General features: G+C 44.6%; 2 protein-coding genes across 2 annotated transcripts; one reads left to right on the plus strand and one right to left on the minus strand.

Moving 5' to 3' along the window:
- Nucleotides 1–4,614: 4,614 nt before the first annotated feature.
- Nucleotides 4,615–5,562, plus strand: LOC114709392 (putative olfactory receptor 2B3). The gene has a single exon (XM_028893231.1). It carries the CDS (start codon nt 4,615–4,617, stop codon nt 5,560–5,562), a length of 948 nt encoding a protein of 315 aa, XP_028749064.1.
- Nucleotides 5,563–13,240: 7,678 nt separating this feature from the next.
- LOC114709397 (olfactory receptor 2A12-like) lies at nt 13,241–14,234 on the minus strand. Its single transcript, XM_028893237.1, is given in 2 exon segments — nt 13,241–14,212; nt 14,214–14,234. Coding segments are annotated over 2 exon segments (993 nt in total).
- Nucleotides 14,235–15,419: the final 1,185 nt, after the last annotated feature.

The following is a 15,419-nucleotide window of genomic DNA, read 5'->3' on the forward strand; positions in this document are numbered from 1 at the left end:
CAAGAAAACTTCTCCAAGGTCATATAAAGGGCATGTGAAGGTCATTAGTCAGACCTAAATCACAGCACTTGTGATTTATCCACAGATAATTGTGGTTTCCACCTTTCATCACAGAAGCTCCTCTGCAGCAGACAGAGACCATTACAGAAAAACACAGCTGGTCAAAATGCATAGAGCAACTGACTGTGGGTGGTCCATCCCAAGTTAACACATCTGCAACACAAACTCTACACCTAAGATTCAGCAAACACAGGAGAGGGGGTGGAAAGATTGTAAGAACCAGAGGACTAGAAAATTGCTATGTGATTGTCTCAGCATTGACAGGGAAGCTTCATCCCTGATAACTCAACGATAGGGCTCCCTGTCTTATTTTTTAATAGGATCTCTCACTAAAGTTGAAGCTTTCCAATTGGCAAGGCTGAGTGGCCAAGGATCTGTTTGTCTCTGCCCCCAACTACCAAGGGTTACAGATGTGATACCCAGATTTTACCTGGATTCCTGGAATTCAAACTCAGGTCCTCAAGCTTGCTCAGCAGACATTTCAACAAATAAGCCATCTCCCCAGCCCCTAGTCTTATGTTTTATATACCTTCTGTGCCATGGCATATTCCAGGTCCCATCACAGCCTTTCTAAGCCCTGAGCGCATTTTTCATCACCTTATCCTGGCACCCAAGGTCCTCACACCAAAGACCATTGACTTTCTCAATCCAAGGTCCTTTGGAACCCATTGCATCTTCATATTCTATCTTGAAATCCAGTGGGGACAGATTTATGAGCATTGGTTGGAATAAGTCAATGGAAACATCACATCCAGCCTAAATTATATGCATATTTTATCACATTTACTTCGTATGTGCTCATAGTTAACCCTATAACTGCCCTATACTATTATTGTTTCATTTTGGTGTTGTGGAAACTGAGGTACAGAGGGTTAGCGTCTTGTCAACTATTACCATATTATTAAGTGGTATAACCAGGATTTGATTCTGGTCTTCTTGGATTTTTTTGCTCTCATTAGAGTATTTCTCCATTACCCAGGCTTCATGAAGGAACCTTCTGTTGCTTAAGTCATATCACTTTCCCTCCAGAAAGACAAAGTATTTCAGGGCTACAAAATTTCAGGGCACAAAATAGCCCAGTACCCAGCAGAGCATGATAGAGAATGAGACATTTCAGAGGCTGAGGGTAAGAGCTCTAGTGATTGACCCCCACAGGCCCTGGGAAACACGTTCATATTTTTTAATGATCCATGGAAAGCTTCCCCAACAGGTATGTTCAGCCGTCATTCTTACAAGTCTTCCCTGGGTATGTGTGCATATTCACATGTATATGCAGATGCATGTGACATAGGTCTGGATGTTAACCTTAGTTTGCTACCCAGGTGCTGTCTACCTTATTTGGAGACAGAGTCTCTTGTTGGCCTGGAGCTCACCAATTAGGGTAGGCTAGCTGGAGAGTAAACGCTAAAGATCCCACAGTCTCTGCTTCCTCGTCTGTGTGAATCCAAGTACACATCACCGTGTATGACTTTTACATAGACGGGTTCTAGGCATTAAACTCAGCTCCTCATGTGTGGGCCACAAGTCATTTACCAGCTAAGCCCCCTCCATAGGCCCTGGCCTTGTATTTACTCCACTTGATCTTCACACATCCATCTCCACTGGACAGCGAAGAAGGAAAAGGGAAGGACTCAGGAACAGGGCACTTGGGGTTGGGAGGATCAGGATGTTGGCTATGGGGCCTTCTGTGTGAAGGGAAATGGTGAAATGTGTGCTCTGGGTCTGGGAGGGCTTCAGTCAGACCCAGAGGACCCAAAGGCCCTGAAGGCTCATTAAGAAGCTACAGCTTCGTCTTCCCTGAGGACTGGGAGCAGAATGTTAAAGGAAAACCTAGCCCACCCCTGGCTCAACCTTCACACAGAGCTCGCGTCAGGTAAGGAAGGGAGAGGCAGAGGTAGTTGCCTGAGATACACAGTCCACACAGTCCTACCTGATGTGCTCCATGTGTCCCCATCACCCCTGCCCCATCTTCCATCCCCAACCCCAACCCCATCTGTTTGCACTACAACTGCCTGCTTCCAACTCCCTTTCGCTCACACCAAGAATTTCAGCCCTGGCTTCTGTTCTCACTGATCTCTGTGCTGCTCTGGTCACTGATGTCTCTGTGTGGCTCTCTCTGTTTCTTTGCATCTCTTTATTTGTTGTTATGTTATTCAGTTACAACAGAGAAAAGCGGAAGGAGGAGGAGGCTGTGTCTGTGGAGACGAAGCAGTAGTCTCCCCTCAACATTCTAGGATTTGGGTCCTTAGATTGAGATACAGGACGAGGGGACTGGTAGTGACGGTAAAGATGGAGATGAGAAATTGCAGTGATGGCTTAAAAAAAAAGCTTATTTGAGGCTTTGTGAGAGTCAGGAAGCTGAAGGCAGACCCTGGAACTAGGGAGAAGCATGCAGTCTTGTTGGAGAAGGACAGAGAAGCAGCAGAGTGGAGCCTGGCATTCTAACCATTCCCTCTGGGTCGCCTCTGGCTTAGGCAATTGTAATTGGGCTGATTCCTTTACCTATCCCTGGTTCTTCTACTGATCTCCCTTCTGTACCATCCTTCTCACTTTCTCCATTCTGCATCATAGTCTGGTTAGTTTTTTTTAAAGTAGGGACTGACAATGAGATGCCTATTAGGAGTTTCTGCTGTAGCTCGGGCACCGGGTTTAGGGGAAGCTGGAGGACAAGGAAAGAGACAAATGTGGCAAAGTCCTCTTTCCTTCCCTCTGGAGCATGCTGGAGACTCTCCTACCCCATCATGAGCAGGACTGGCCACAGTGCATTCTTGCAGGTGGCTGTTTAGTTTTTGTTGATTTTTAATGGCATCCAGAATCCAAGGACAGCTGAGTGCATCTTAGAGCTGCCCCCAGTAACATCTTATTACATTAAAACCTTCCTTCTTGATGACTCCCAGCTTCATCTCTTGGAACCTCTAAGGGTAAGACTTATCTAAACCCACATAAAAAAGTTCATCTGTGTCTCCACGTGACTTGTAGAGTTGTAGACGTACAGAGTGAGAACTCTGTTCCCTGGTTCTGGAATGCTCTTAACTTTTCAGTTCTATAGGAGAAATGTCCCTCTTTGTTTCAACTCTTCCCACACAATATTACCCCCAGATCCTTCTTTCTGGCTTGTTTTGATTTGTCCACAGCCCCCTTAAGGTATAGTCCAGGAACGAGAATGCTGTTCAGCATATGATCTGGCTATGGCAGACACAGACTGTGTCACCAGCTCTGATCTACCAGGATCCTTTCTCAATGATGTAGCCTCATGCTGACTTGGTATTTCCCAGTAACCTGCTGTCTCACCTGGGCTTTCTATACTTGGATTATTCTTTTCTTTGAGACAGGGGCTCACTATGTAGCTCAGGAAGCCCTTGAATTCTCTATGTAACTCAGGTTAGCCTCAACATCTTGTCTCAGGCTTCTGAGTGTTGGGATCAGAAGTGTGTGCCACCATGGCTGGCTATGGTTGGATGTTTCAGTCAAGTGAGGTAGGGAGATTTTACACTTGTTCTGTAACATCTTTATTGTTGGCATCAGCCAGGGGTTTTATCTAGTTGAGGCAAAGCATTTGATTTTCAACCCCTGGGTCAAATGTTCCTCACTTTGTACACAAGCTGCCATGAAGAAAGAGTCCCCGAGTCTGGTCTGTGGGAATGTAGACTTGAGTTTTCTGACAATCACAGTCTCATGCATCTGCATCCACCTCATCCTTACCTCTGTCCCTTCATTCCTATCCTGCTGGACCTGCCACTCATGAAGCTTGTTTTTCCTCATAGTTCTTGCTACATCACTTCTCTCTCATTTTGTTATCTCATCTTTTGGGGTACACAAGCTCTGACCTCTTTTTCCACCTTTGCTAAAACTCTCCCAAATTCAGGTCTTGATCCTGACATCTCATCTCACTCATTTGCAGCCTAGTCCCCCCATCAGAATCCAGAGAGGTCTGACTTCCTCCTCAAAGCATGGAAGGTAGCTACTGTTCTGTCTTAAGTCAAAGTCAACTTTATAGAGTCCAGCAGGAAGACTCTTGCTTTGGGGGTGAGTAAGGAGAGGAAGAGGCAGAACTGTTGAGTAACTCATCTAAAAGAAAGTGTCAAAATCTTCTAGAGGCTAAACACAGTTACAGGTAAAATTTACTAAAATCTTCCCTTGTTTATGAAGTTGTGGTCCTCCCTACATCCCCGACTCTCTCAGATGTTTGAGTCACCAAAGACAGGGCTCTGGACAGGAGACAGGCCTTCAGACAGGAGGGGGAGTGTTTCATCCTCATCCCTACTCTGTAGCCTACACCAGGGAGATGAGAAGCAGTGTAATGTGTAAGGGTGGGTCCCAAGAGAGAGGAAAGCAGGTGGCATTTGGGGAGACGATGGAAGGCAAGGCAAGGCAAGGCAAGGCAACAATGTGCTGGGGGCTCTGGCCTGAGAAGCTAAGTATTCCAAATTTAGACTTCAGTCTCTGAACTGGCATCAACCCCATGGAAGATTGAGGTCTTAGAATGGGCGATGCACCTACATGTGCATTCTAAGCTGTCTTGTTTGGCCCTTTTCTTTCTGCAGTAAAAAAAGAATGCAAGGCTTCTCCTGGGAGAATCACAGCTCTGTGTCAGAGTTCATCCTTCTGGGCTTCTCCAGGGATTTCCAAGTTAATGTAATCCTCTTCAATGTCTTCTTCTTCCTCTACCTCTCTACACTCGTGGGCAATGGACTCATTGTCACCTTGATCCACCTGGACTCCCGCCTCCACACACCCATGTACTTCTTCCTCAGTGTCCTGTCCATGCTGGATATGAGCTATGTCACCACCACAGTGCCCCAGATGCTGGTGCATCTTGTCTGCCAAAAGAAAACTATCTCCTATTCTGGGTGTGTGGCCCAGATGTACATCTTTCTGGTGTTAGGCATCACTGAGGGTTGGTTGTTCTCTGTCATGGCCTATGATAGATATGTAGCCATTTGCCACCCACTCAGATACAAGGTTATCATGAGACCTTGGCTGTGTGGAGCAATGGTGGTCTTCTGTGGACTGTGGGGTGTCAGCTGTTCTCTAGTCTACACTGTCTTCACTATGAGGCTGCCCTACTGTGGCCCCAATGAGATCAATCACTTCTTCTGTGAGGTCCCTGCTGTTCTGAAGCTTGCCTGTGCAGACACATCCCTCAATGACCAAGTCGATTTTATTCTGGGTTTCATCCTTCTCCTGGTACCTCTTTCCTTCATCCTGGCCTCGTATGTCTGCATCTTTGCTACCATTCTGAGAATCCGCTCAGCCCAAGGTCGGCTGAAAGCCTTTTCCACCTGTGCCTCCCACATCACTGTGGTCACCATGTTCTGTGGCCCTGCCATGTTTATGTACATGAACCCTGGGGCCAATGCCTCCCCAGAGAGGGACAAGAAACTGGCCCTGTTCTACAATGTCATCTCTGCCTTTCTCAACCCTATAATCTACAGCCTTAGAAACAAAGACGTGAAGAGGGCTTTCCTCAAAGTAACAGGCTGGGGAGGGGCCACTGAGTGAGACCACCAAAAACAGAAGGCCACAACTGGACCCCCCAAAACAGTCTGTGGCCCTTAAACCCTATTGCTCCTCATCACACAGGGGGTGAGCAAGAATCTTTCACTGATGGTTAAGAGAGATGATGTGCAAATGTAGATTCCTGTATGACCTGCTCATGTTCTAGAAGGTGGGCTATTCTTAAGCATCAAGGGACCCACCCGGAGACAGAGGGCCAAGTATCTGCTTCATTTCTGTTCCAGGGCCAGCAGAGGCTGTGACACAAGTGAAGAATCATTAGCATCCACTGTCGAGTGACAGTGCCTGATAATGGGGAATAGTAAATCATCTCAGGATGCCAATACAAGGGATTGACCCCGAATCAATAACTTCATGTTACTTCAACCAGGAGCAAGAACAGTCTTCAGAAGATGGAAAGTGACCTCACTTCTCCATTCATGGTGGTAAAATGGAACAGCTAAAGGAGGGAAAAGTTCATATTGGCTTGCAGTTCTAGAATATGATCCGTTATGATGGGAAGATGAGGTTGACAGGAGACTGAGGCAGCTGCTCACATTGTAGGCACAGTCAGGAAGCAGAGGAAAATGAATGTTCATGCTCAGCCTGATATCTTCCTTTTATTCAGCACAAGACCTTGGTCTACAGAATGGTGTTACCTACGGTTAGGGTGGGTCTTCCCACCTCAGCTAACCTAACCTAGATAAGCCCTCACAGGCTTGCCTAGAGATCAACCTAATGTAGATGATAAGCCCTCACAGGCATCGCCAGAGGCTAACCTAATCCAGATAAACCCTCACAGCACACTCAGAGATTGTCTCCTAGGGGATTCCAGATCCCATCAAGTTGACAATATTTACTATCACATTAGGAATAGGATATAGGGGGACTGGAGATATGGCTCAGTGGTCAAGAGCACTGACTGTTCTTCCAGAGGACCTGGGTTCAAGTCCCAGCAAGCACATAGCAGTTCACAATGGTCTGTAATCCCAATTCCAGAGGACCCAACAATCATGGCAAAACACCAATGTACATAAAAATCAAAATAAATAAATTTTAAAAAAGGAATAGGATATAGGGATTGTTCATATCAGTGCATCACTCTCCTGAGCCTCAGGATATATGATATACCTTCAGCAGACACCCTCTCAGTTCACAGTTGACACATCATCTGACTTAGATAATCAGGATTACAAGCTTGTACCTTTTAGACTGATGCCTTGTCTGTAAAATTGGGATGATGGTAATAATTATAGCAAACAACCACCTTATGGGAGAGCAGCCACTCTGCTCTTTAGAAAGGAATAGCCAATGACAAGCTTAGTGTTTGTTTGTGTTCCATTCTGCTGTGGATTTAGGGAGAAACTCATCAACTCGAGTCAATAAAACTCTGAAGATAATATGACAGTCCCTCAAGATGTTGCCTGAAGACACTAATGACAGCCAACTGGTACTGCTCAGAGGTTTTGTCATTAATATTCCACGTGATAGAGCTTTTAATAAACCTTTGCTCAAGTCTGAACTGGGCAGCAGTGGTGTTATTTAAGTATTTGATTTTAAAAGTTGCTGTGCATGCCTGTAATCCCAGCACTGAGAAGACTGGGGCAGGAAGATTGCTGGATATATTTTCTAGCAGTACAAAAGCCCAGCTGGATATATTTTCTAGCAGTACAAAAGCCCAGCTTATGGTCCCATAAAACCCCTTAAAGGAGGCATAGACAAGTTTGTGAGTCTTGGGAAACTCTGTTGACTTCCCAGAGTCTGTCACACTCAGGGAGACAGGCTGGATTTGAAGAAGGTTTTTCAGGAGACTTTACCTATCTTTTGTTTTGTTTTGTTTTGTTTTTTGTTTTTTGAGACAGGGTTTTTCTGTGTAGTCCTGGCTGTCCTGGAACTCACTCTAGAGACCAGGCTGAACTCTAACTCACAGTGATCCACCTGCCTCTGCCTCCTGAGTGTTGGGATTTAAGGTGTGTGCCACCACCACCAGCAGATTTTACCCGTCTTTACAAGATACACATTTTCCCCTTCAAGTCTTCCCACCACCAGCAGGGAGGAGGAAGGCGTTCTCCGAATTTGTTAATCTTTGGCATCTCACAGTCCTTACAAGCAATCCAGACTTTTCCTGCCCCAAATTCAGCTGTGGCTTTTGAGATACCAAAGTATCAGAGCATAACAGGTTATTTCAATAAATACCTCAGTGAGACACTATCAAGTCAGAATCATTGAATCTCCATCAATCAACAGTATTACATAAAATAGTGAAGACTTCAGTAAAGGTAATACTGATTCTGTCCAACCAGACACGGTGAAGACGGTTTGAATTCAGGAAGGACAGTGACAGGAGAGCACTTGCTGGATGTGTTTTGGAAATCAGGAAAGAAGTGAGCTTGAAGAGAGATGCTGGGACAATGGGAGAGAGAGTTGGCAGGAACCGTATAGAAAGACACACACACACACACACACACATTGCAAGGATGGAGAAAAGTAGTAGAAATATTAGAGGAGTTGATTGTGTTGCCCAGATAAGGATGATGCATTGGGAGAGCAAAGGGGTTTAATTAGTCCAGAGGACAGAAATACTCAGAATAAGGATGGGGCGGAACCAGGGGGTTGCTGGAACAGAGTGGGCGAGAGGAGATTCAGATCTCAGGGAAGGAAATGTCCTATTTACAAAAGCACCCACCAAAAAGTGCTTTGGTAAAGAGATCAGGGAGCATTCTTTTTTTTTTTTTTTTACTGGACCATGTTTCAAAACAAAAAAGCAAAGCAAAACACCAATGCCCAAGATATGAGGACTAAGACTTCAAAAACAAAGACTTTTCATTTGCTGGCTGAAGGATGGAGAAGGGGTCCTGAGATGCAGCTCGGTGGCAAAGCGCTTGCCCAGCATGCATCAGGCGCTCAGTCTGGTCCATAGTACTAAAAAAGAGACAAGTGGGCTATTTGCTCACAAATGAGCTTGTCCACTCTGAGTTACAGATACACAGGAATGCTGAGTGAAGGAAGCAGGAATGGCCTTTGTCAAGGACTAGCTAGAGATCTTCCAGGAGCTTGAGTTTCACCTCATAAAACTGCTTTCCTGATCTGGGCTTTGAGTACATGGCAGCTAGTAAGAGTTCTTAGCCTTTAAATGGGGGTGGAGAGGTGGGTGGGGGAACAAGATACACCTCGACAAAGGCAATCCTCTAGTTTGGTTCAGGACAGAATAGTTCCCAAATACTCAACATGTGCACACACAGAGCTGAGTAGGGTCTCAAAACAAAGGAGATAGGCACAACATGAAGACAAATATGCCCAATATTTTTATCTCATTTCAGCTACCCATTGCACATCAGCAGGGCAACAGCAGTAGCTTCCATGACCCTGCAAATTAGCCTAGGCAGATGTTATCTTAACCCCCACAGCAGAGATGACACCTACTGCAAAATTAGTGGGAAGCTAACAATGTGATGCTCAGCTGTGTGATCTCCAGAATTAATGATTTCAGTCAGTCTACCTGGTGAGGTTAGAGTGTGTACAGGGTTTTCCCCCAGCAAAGTGAAGTGAAGACATTTGGAATTGACCTTAATTTTAGGGAAAGGGATTTCAAATAGAAGCTTTGAGAAGTAGAGTTTCGACCAAGACTAAGGTCAGCCTGAGAGTGAATACATGGGGTGATGGATGCTCTGTTGGTGAACATTTTGGATGGTAATGGCAAGAAATGGTGCACACAGAGTTCAAATCCCATCTCCTTTGCTTACCAGCTGCAGGGCTTTGTCTAGAGACCCCTAGCCTCTCTGAGAACTAGTTTAATAAGCTTCAAGTTTCCCTTCAGTGAAATGAAGGTTTTGTTTTCAAATGTTAGAGAAACTATCTTTCTGTCCCAATCAGGAAGAAGAGACTGTCCAACCCATTGATATTAGAGATAGATAGATGGATAGTTAGATAGATAGATAGATAGATAGATAGATAGATAGATAGATAGATAGATAGAAAGATAGAAAGAAAGAAAGAAAGAAAGAAAGAAAGATAGATAGATAGATAGATAGATAGATAGATAGATAGATAGATAGATGTAAGTATTTAGATATTTTAACATTTGGGCATTGGTGGTGCATGCTTACAATCCCAGAACTTGGGAGATAGAGGCAGGAGGACTCACGGGTTTAAGGTCAGCCTTGAATAAATTATTTATTATAAATGATATCGAGGACCTGGAACTAGAAGGACAGACGTCTGGAGGGGAGGGTACAACAACGCGCACTTCCGCTCACCAAGGCTGACCTGGCTACAGTTGCTGCTGAGTGACAACAGCACAGATCAACCTGAGTCCCAGATATTATTGTGGGGCATCCACCAGAGAACACCTCGGACATGGGTTTAAGCCAATAGAAAGGTTTTAGTAGCCAGAATCCCAGTGTAGCACCAAGCCTTTCTCAGGGTGAGCTTTTAAGTACAAAAAACATATTTTGGTTTGACATACTTCAGTTATCAAGAAGGATTATGATTATCCAGAAATGGAATTATAAAAGCCAAAAAAAAAAAAAAAAAAACCAAGATTAGTACATATAGAGACTTTCCCAGAACTATGGAATTTGTTGAATTAGGTCTTTGCTTTCATTTTTGGCTGGTGGGGCTAAGTGCTGAGTTTTACAGACTGAATGGTACTTCTATCATGGAGTCAGTTGTGGGGGGTTGTTACAATATGGTACCATTCTCTAGGATGACCATCCAGTTACCTGGTGGCAGGTTGTTTACATTGGAACACTTCTTTCATGGGTAGGAAAACGCTTTGTCCTTACTGAAATACTTATTCTGGTTATGGATTTACCTTTCTAACACATAATGCTTCTGCGAAAACCACCATCTGTGGACTTACAGAATGCCTTGTCCCACCATCATGGTATTCTACACAGCATTGATTCAAATAAAAGAAGCACAGTTAACAGCCATAGAAGTGCAACAGTGGATTCATACTCATGGGATCTACGGGTCTTACCATGTTCCCCACCACCCTGAAGCAGCTGGTCTGATAGAATGATGGAATGGCCTCTTGAAGACACAGTTACCATATAGCCAGAATGGGAGTAGCCTAGAGGGCTGGGGCAGCATGCAGTATAAGCTGTGGTCCAGCTAGTCCACCAATGGCTGTCTCCCAGTGGAAAGTCTAAGAATCCAGTAGTTGTTTCAGTTCAAAAGGCTGGATGTCTGAGCTGGTCTTCAATATATGTCAGAATCCTGAAGAAGTAGGCTGTAATACCAGTGAAGAGCAAGGGCAAGCAGACAAAGATCAAAAACTTCTTTCTTTTGTGTTCTTTATACAGGCTGCCAAGAGAAGATGTGCCTACACTTAAGGTAGTCCTGGTTTAAGGTGGATCTTCCTATCGCAATGATCCAATTAATTAAAAGTCCCTCATAGCTGTGTGGCTCAGGCTCTGGTTGACAAAGAAATTTGGTAATTAGCCAGGCAAGGCCATTCTGGGTCTGGTATGCAAACTTACACCCACTCCCAAAGTGTGGGTAAGGGAGCACATGGTTAGCAATGACACGAAACTGGCTACCACCAGGAGCAGAGGCCTTCACAGTGGGTAGCTCAATCAGCAACCCAGTATCCATATAGACCCGGCCTCTGACCTATCCTATAATTCATCTCTGCCTCTCCTGCATACTGTACATTACTACAGGGACCTTCCTCCAGTGTGTGTGTGTCTGTGTGTGTGTGTGTGTGTGTGTGTGTGTGTGTGTGAGAGAGAGAGAGAGAGAGAGAGAGAGAGAGAGAGAGAGAGAGAGAGAGAGACAGACAGGCAGGCAGGGGTGGGTGGTGTGTGTGTGTGTGTGTGTGTGTGTGTGTGTGTGTGTTTTAGTGTGTAGCCCTGGATGACTGGCCTGGAATGCTGTATGCAGACTAGGTTGACCTCAAAGTCTTAGAGATCAGCCTGTCTCTGTCTCCATAGTGCTGGGATGCACAGCACAACTCCCAGCAGCCCTCAGCTCTTTGAATAAGGGGAAGTCATTTCATAAATTGAAGCTTATCCTTACTTCTCCTGTTCTTTCCATAGCTGGCTCCTTCTATCCACGAGCATCAGCTAAATATCAGTTCTTTAAAGTCAAGACCTTACTTGTTCACTCTTCATAATCACATTTCTGTCCTCCATTTTTCTCCATCAAAGAACCCTGTCTGTTCACTTAAGAAACTGCATCCTCATTTCTAAACACCCAATTTAATGTCTGTTTCCAGCTCATTTCTTGTTGCTGGTGGAAACAATGTTAACCTTGGGTTTACTTTATAAATCTGCCATCCCAGAGATCTGTAGTAAAATAGGTTAAGGAGAAGTGCCCATGTAAGTCCACTTTGAAGACTAAAGCAGCTGAAGTCTGGAGTCTGCAGGGCATGGCAATAGCAAAGATCACATTCACTCAAGAAAAATCAAGCTCGCCTACTGCTGGACTTTTGTCTTTTTGTTACATCTGGGCTCCCAGTCTATGAGAGAGTGCCACCTATACACATGGAAGATCTTCTACCTCGGTTGACTGATCCAAATGCCCAACATCTGTGGAAACACCACAAAGGCACACTGAGAAATGTGCTTACAAATTTTCTAGGTGTCTCTCAACCCAATGACCTCAGAGGTCAGGGGGCAGCATGAACAGCATCCTCTGAGCATTCTCTTCTTCTTCCTAGCTGTTGATAGTTACCTTTGTACTGTATTCCCATGGGGGAGAGGGCAGAGAGACAGACAGAGAATGCCAGAGTCCAAATATGCTTTGGAAACAAAGCCAAGGTGTAATTTTATTGATTAATAAAAGTGAGATTGAAGACCAAAGTCATTCATGTACTAACCAAGTCAGCAAGGTTGAGAGGAGAACCCAGGTCCACTAACATCAAGGCTTATGTCTTTGATAATAAAATGTATAGTTCCAAATTTACTGACAAACCATATTGAATTCATGCACAAAGTCACATCTCTAAATGGCACAAGTTAGGCACACCATGGGCTTAATTTTAGTGTTGGCAACATGTATTGTTTATATGTATATACTTTGATTATATTGCTTGACACTCAACAGTTTCCATTAACACGTCACTTACACAAAACATGGTCAGTCAATGTTTCTCATTGTTGTCATGGATGATACTAGTTCCTGTGGTACAATGATAAACTCCATTATCTCTGTTCTTTGCTGTCCATGGTAGAGAAACAATATGTACCAGACCATTCGACATGATCCCAATTGCTTCCAGGTAGGGAGAAAATATCCCTGAGTGGTTTGCCACAAGGGTTGACCACACAACATGTGGTAATCAATGGGATGGATGGAAACAATATGTCACTTTTGAGAAGCAGTGGAACATCATGAGTTTTGTGGGTGTTCCTTTCTTCTGTTATAGTAGGTGTAGTCCTCATAACAGCTAATGCTTCAGGGTGGATATGAGAGAGCAGAAGGTCCCAACCTACAGCTACAAACAACATGAGTGAAAAATGAATGTTTGCAGTTATAATCCTAAAGATTATTCATGTTTTTGGTCCTCTATCTTAGTATACCATGTTAGCCAAAACAGACAACTTGGTTTCACAGGGGTTTGTCTATCTACCAAGTACTATGTTGGTTCAAATGCACAGATGAGTTATATACAATAAAGGCACAATTTCTTTCTTAAATAGTGAATACTCTACGCCAGCTTCTCCTGAAGCCTGGTTCATCAGTCCACCCTACCATGCCCTGTCACCTTGAGAAATGCCCTCTTGATGTCTTTGTTTCTCAGACTGTAGACCAAGGGGTTGAGCAAGGCTGTGAAGGCATTGTAAAAGAGTGAGATCTGCTTGTCTTGCTCAGGGGAGTAGCTGGAGTTGGGCCTCATGTAGATGTAAGTCGCTGGACCATAGAAGAATGTGACCACAGTCAGGTGGGAGACACAGGTAGAGAAAGCCTTGCAGCGGGCTTGGGCAGACTTAATCTTGAGAATTGCCATGGAAATATGAACATAGGAGGCCACAATGAGGGAAATGGGAGTAACAACCACAAAAACACTCAAGACCAGGTCCACTATCTCAATGATGTGGGTATCCATGCAAGCTAGGCTACGCACTGAAGGACCTTCACAGAAGTAGTGGTTGACCTTGTTGGGCCCACAATATGGCAGACTCATGGTGAAGAAAGTATGTAACAAAGCAGAGAGAAAACCACAGACCCATGTCCCAGCTGCCAGCTGTACGCACAGTCCCCAGTTGAGGATGACAGTATAACGCAGTGGGTAGCAAATGGCCACATATCTGTCATAAGCCATGACAACAAAGAAGATGCACTCAGTTATACCCAGAGCACCAAACACATACATCTGCATCCAGCAGCCAGCAAAGGAGATGGTCTGAGAGTGAGCAACAAGATGCACCAGCATCTGGGGCATGGTGGTGGTGACATAGCACATATCCAACAGGGCAAGTATACAGAGGAAGAAGTACATGGGAGTGTGCAGCTGTGTGTCCAGGCAGATCAGCATGATGATGAGCCCATTGCCCAGGACTGAGCATAGGTAGATGAGAAGGAACACAATGAAGAGGATGCTGTTGATCGTGGGGTCACTAGAGAAGCCAAGCAGGATAAACTCAGAAACCCAGCTTTGGTTCTGCCCTGGAATCATCCACATGGTGGGGCCTATAAGGGAATCACGTTCATTTATGTGTCACCTGACACATGTCAGCTATAGAGGAAGAAAAAGAAGATACAGGCTGGTGACATGGCTCAGAGGTTATGAACACTGACTGCTGTTCCAGGGAACCAGCTAGTTCAGAGCTGTCTGTGTCTCCAGTTCCAGGGGATCTGACTCTCTTACCTCCACAGGCAAGAGATACACCTGGTTCACAAACATGTATGCAGGCAAAAACACATATACATAAAATAAAAATAATACTTTTTAATTTAAAAAAGAAAGGCTGGGGTCTGGGTTTGAGCACACTGTTCAGTTTCTGTGCACATTTCTCAAGTTGTTGAACATCCCAATGCCTCAGTCTCTTCATCTATCAAAGGAGGTTGATGACACTCCTGTCTCAGGATTATGATGAATATCTAAAGCATCTCACAGAACTCCTGGAAACAACATGTAATACATGCCATGCCATGTACAGTCTCACAGTTTCATTCCATCCCTGGCAAGGCAGAGACAGGGGATCCTCACAGTAAGAAGTCTTGTAGCTACACCAACTGAAATGATGAGCACTGTGGTCAACTGAGAAACCCTGCCTCAATGAATAAGGTGAGAGCAGAGAGCAATTGAGGAAGGATCCCTGGGGAGTCTTTGAAAACACACACACACACACACACACACACACACACACACACACACACACCACAGACACATAAGAGAGTAAACAGTAGATGAAGAAGAGGGAACACATGTCATTCAAACACAGGCTCTCACACATACAGTCTCATGAGTAATGACAGAAGTTCATGTGTGCAAAGCACTGGAGACATTGGAGTCTTCCAGGGAAGGCTGATGGATCATGTGGACATGGGAGCAGGAAGGCATTTCTTCCTTTTTTCTCCTGTCTCCCTAGCACACAATCAATTCTGGGTGTCCTGTAGCTTTAAGTGGTATATCTAAACCAACCCATTTTTTTTAATTTGGTTTTTCGAGATAGGATTTCTCTGTGTAACAGCTCCAGCTGTCCTGGAATTCATTTTGTAGACCAGACTGGCCTCAAACTCAAAGAGATCCATCTGCCTCTGCTTCCCAAGAGCTGGGATTACAGGCTTGTGCCACCATTGTCTGGTTACGACCAAATTTTTAACATCAAGCCTGATGAATATATTTATTCTCTTATGTTAACAAAGGTAAGATTTCTTCAAAGGAGCACTCTCCATGGAGGAAAAAGTAATGG

Source organism: Peromyscus leucopus, chromosome 2, assembly GCF_004664715.2.
Source record: "Peromyscus leucopus breed LL Stock chromosome 2, UCI_PerLeu_2.1, whole genome shotgun sequence".
NCBI classification, from domain to species: Eukaryota; Metazoa; Chordata; class Mammalia; order Rodentia; family Cricetidae; genus Peromyscus; species Peromyscus leucopus.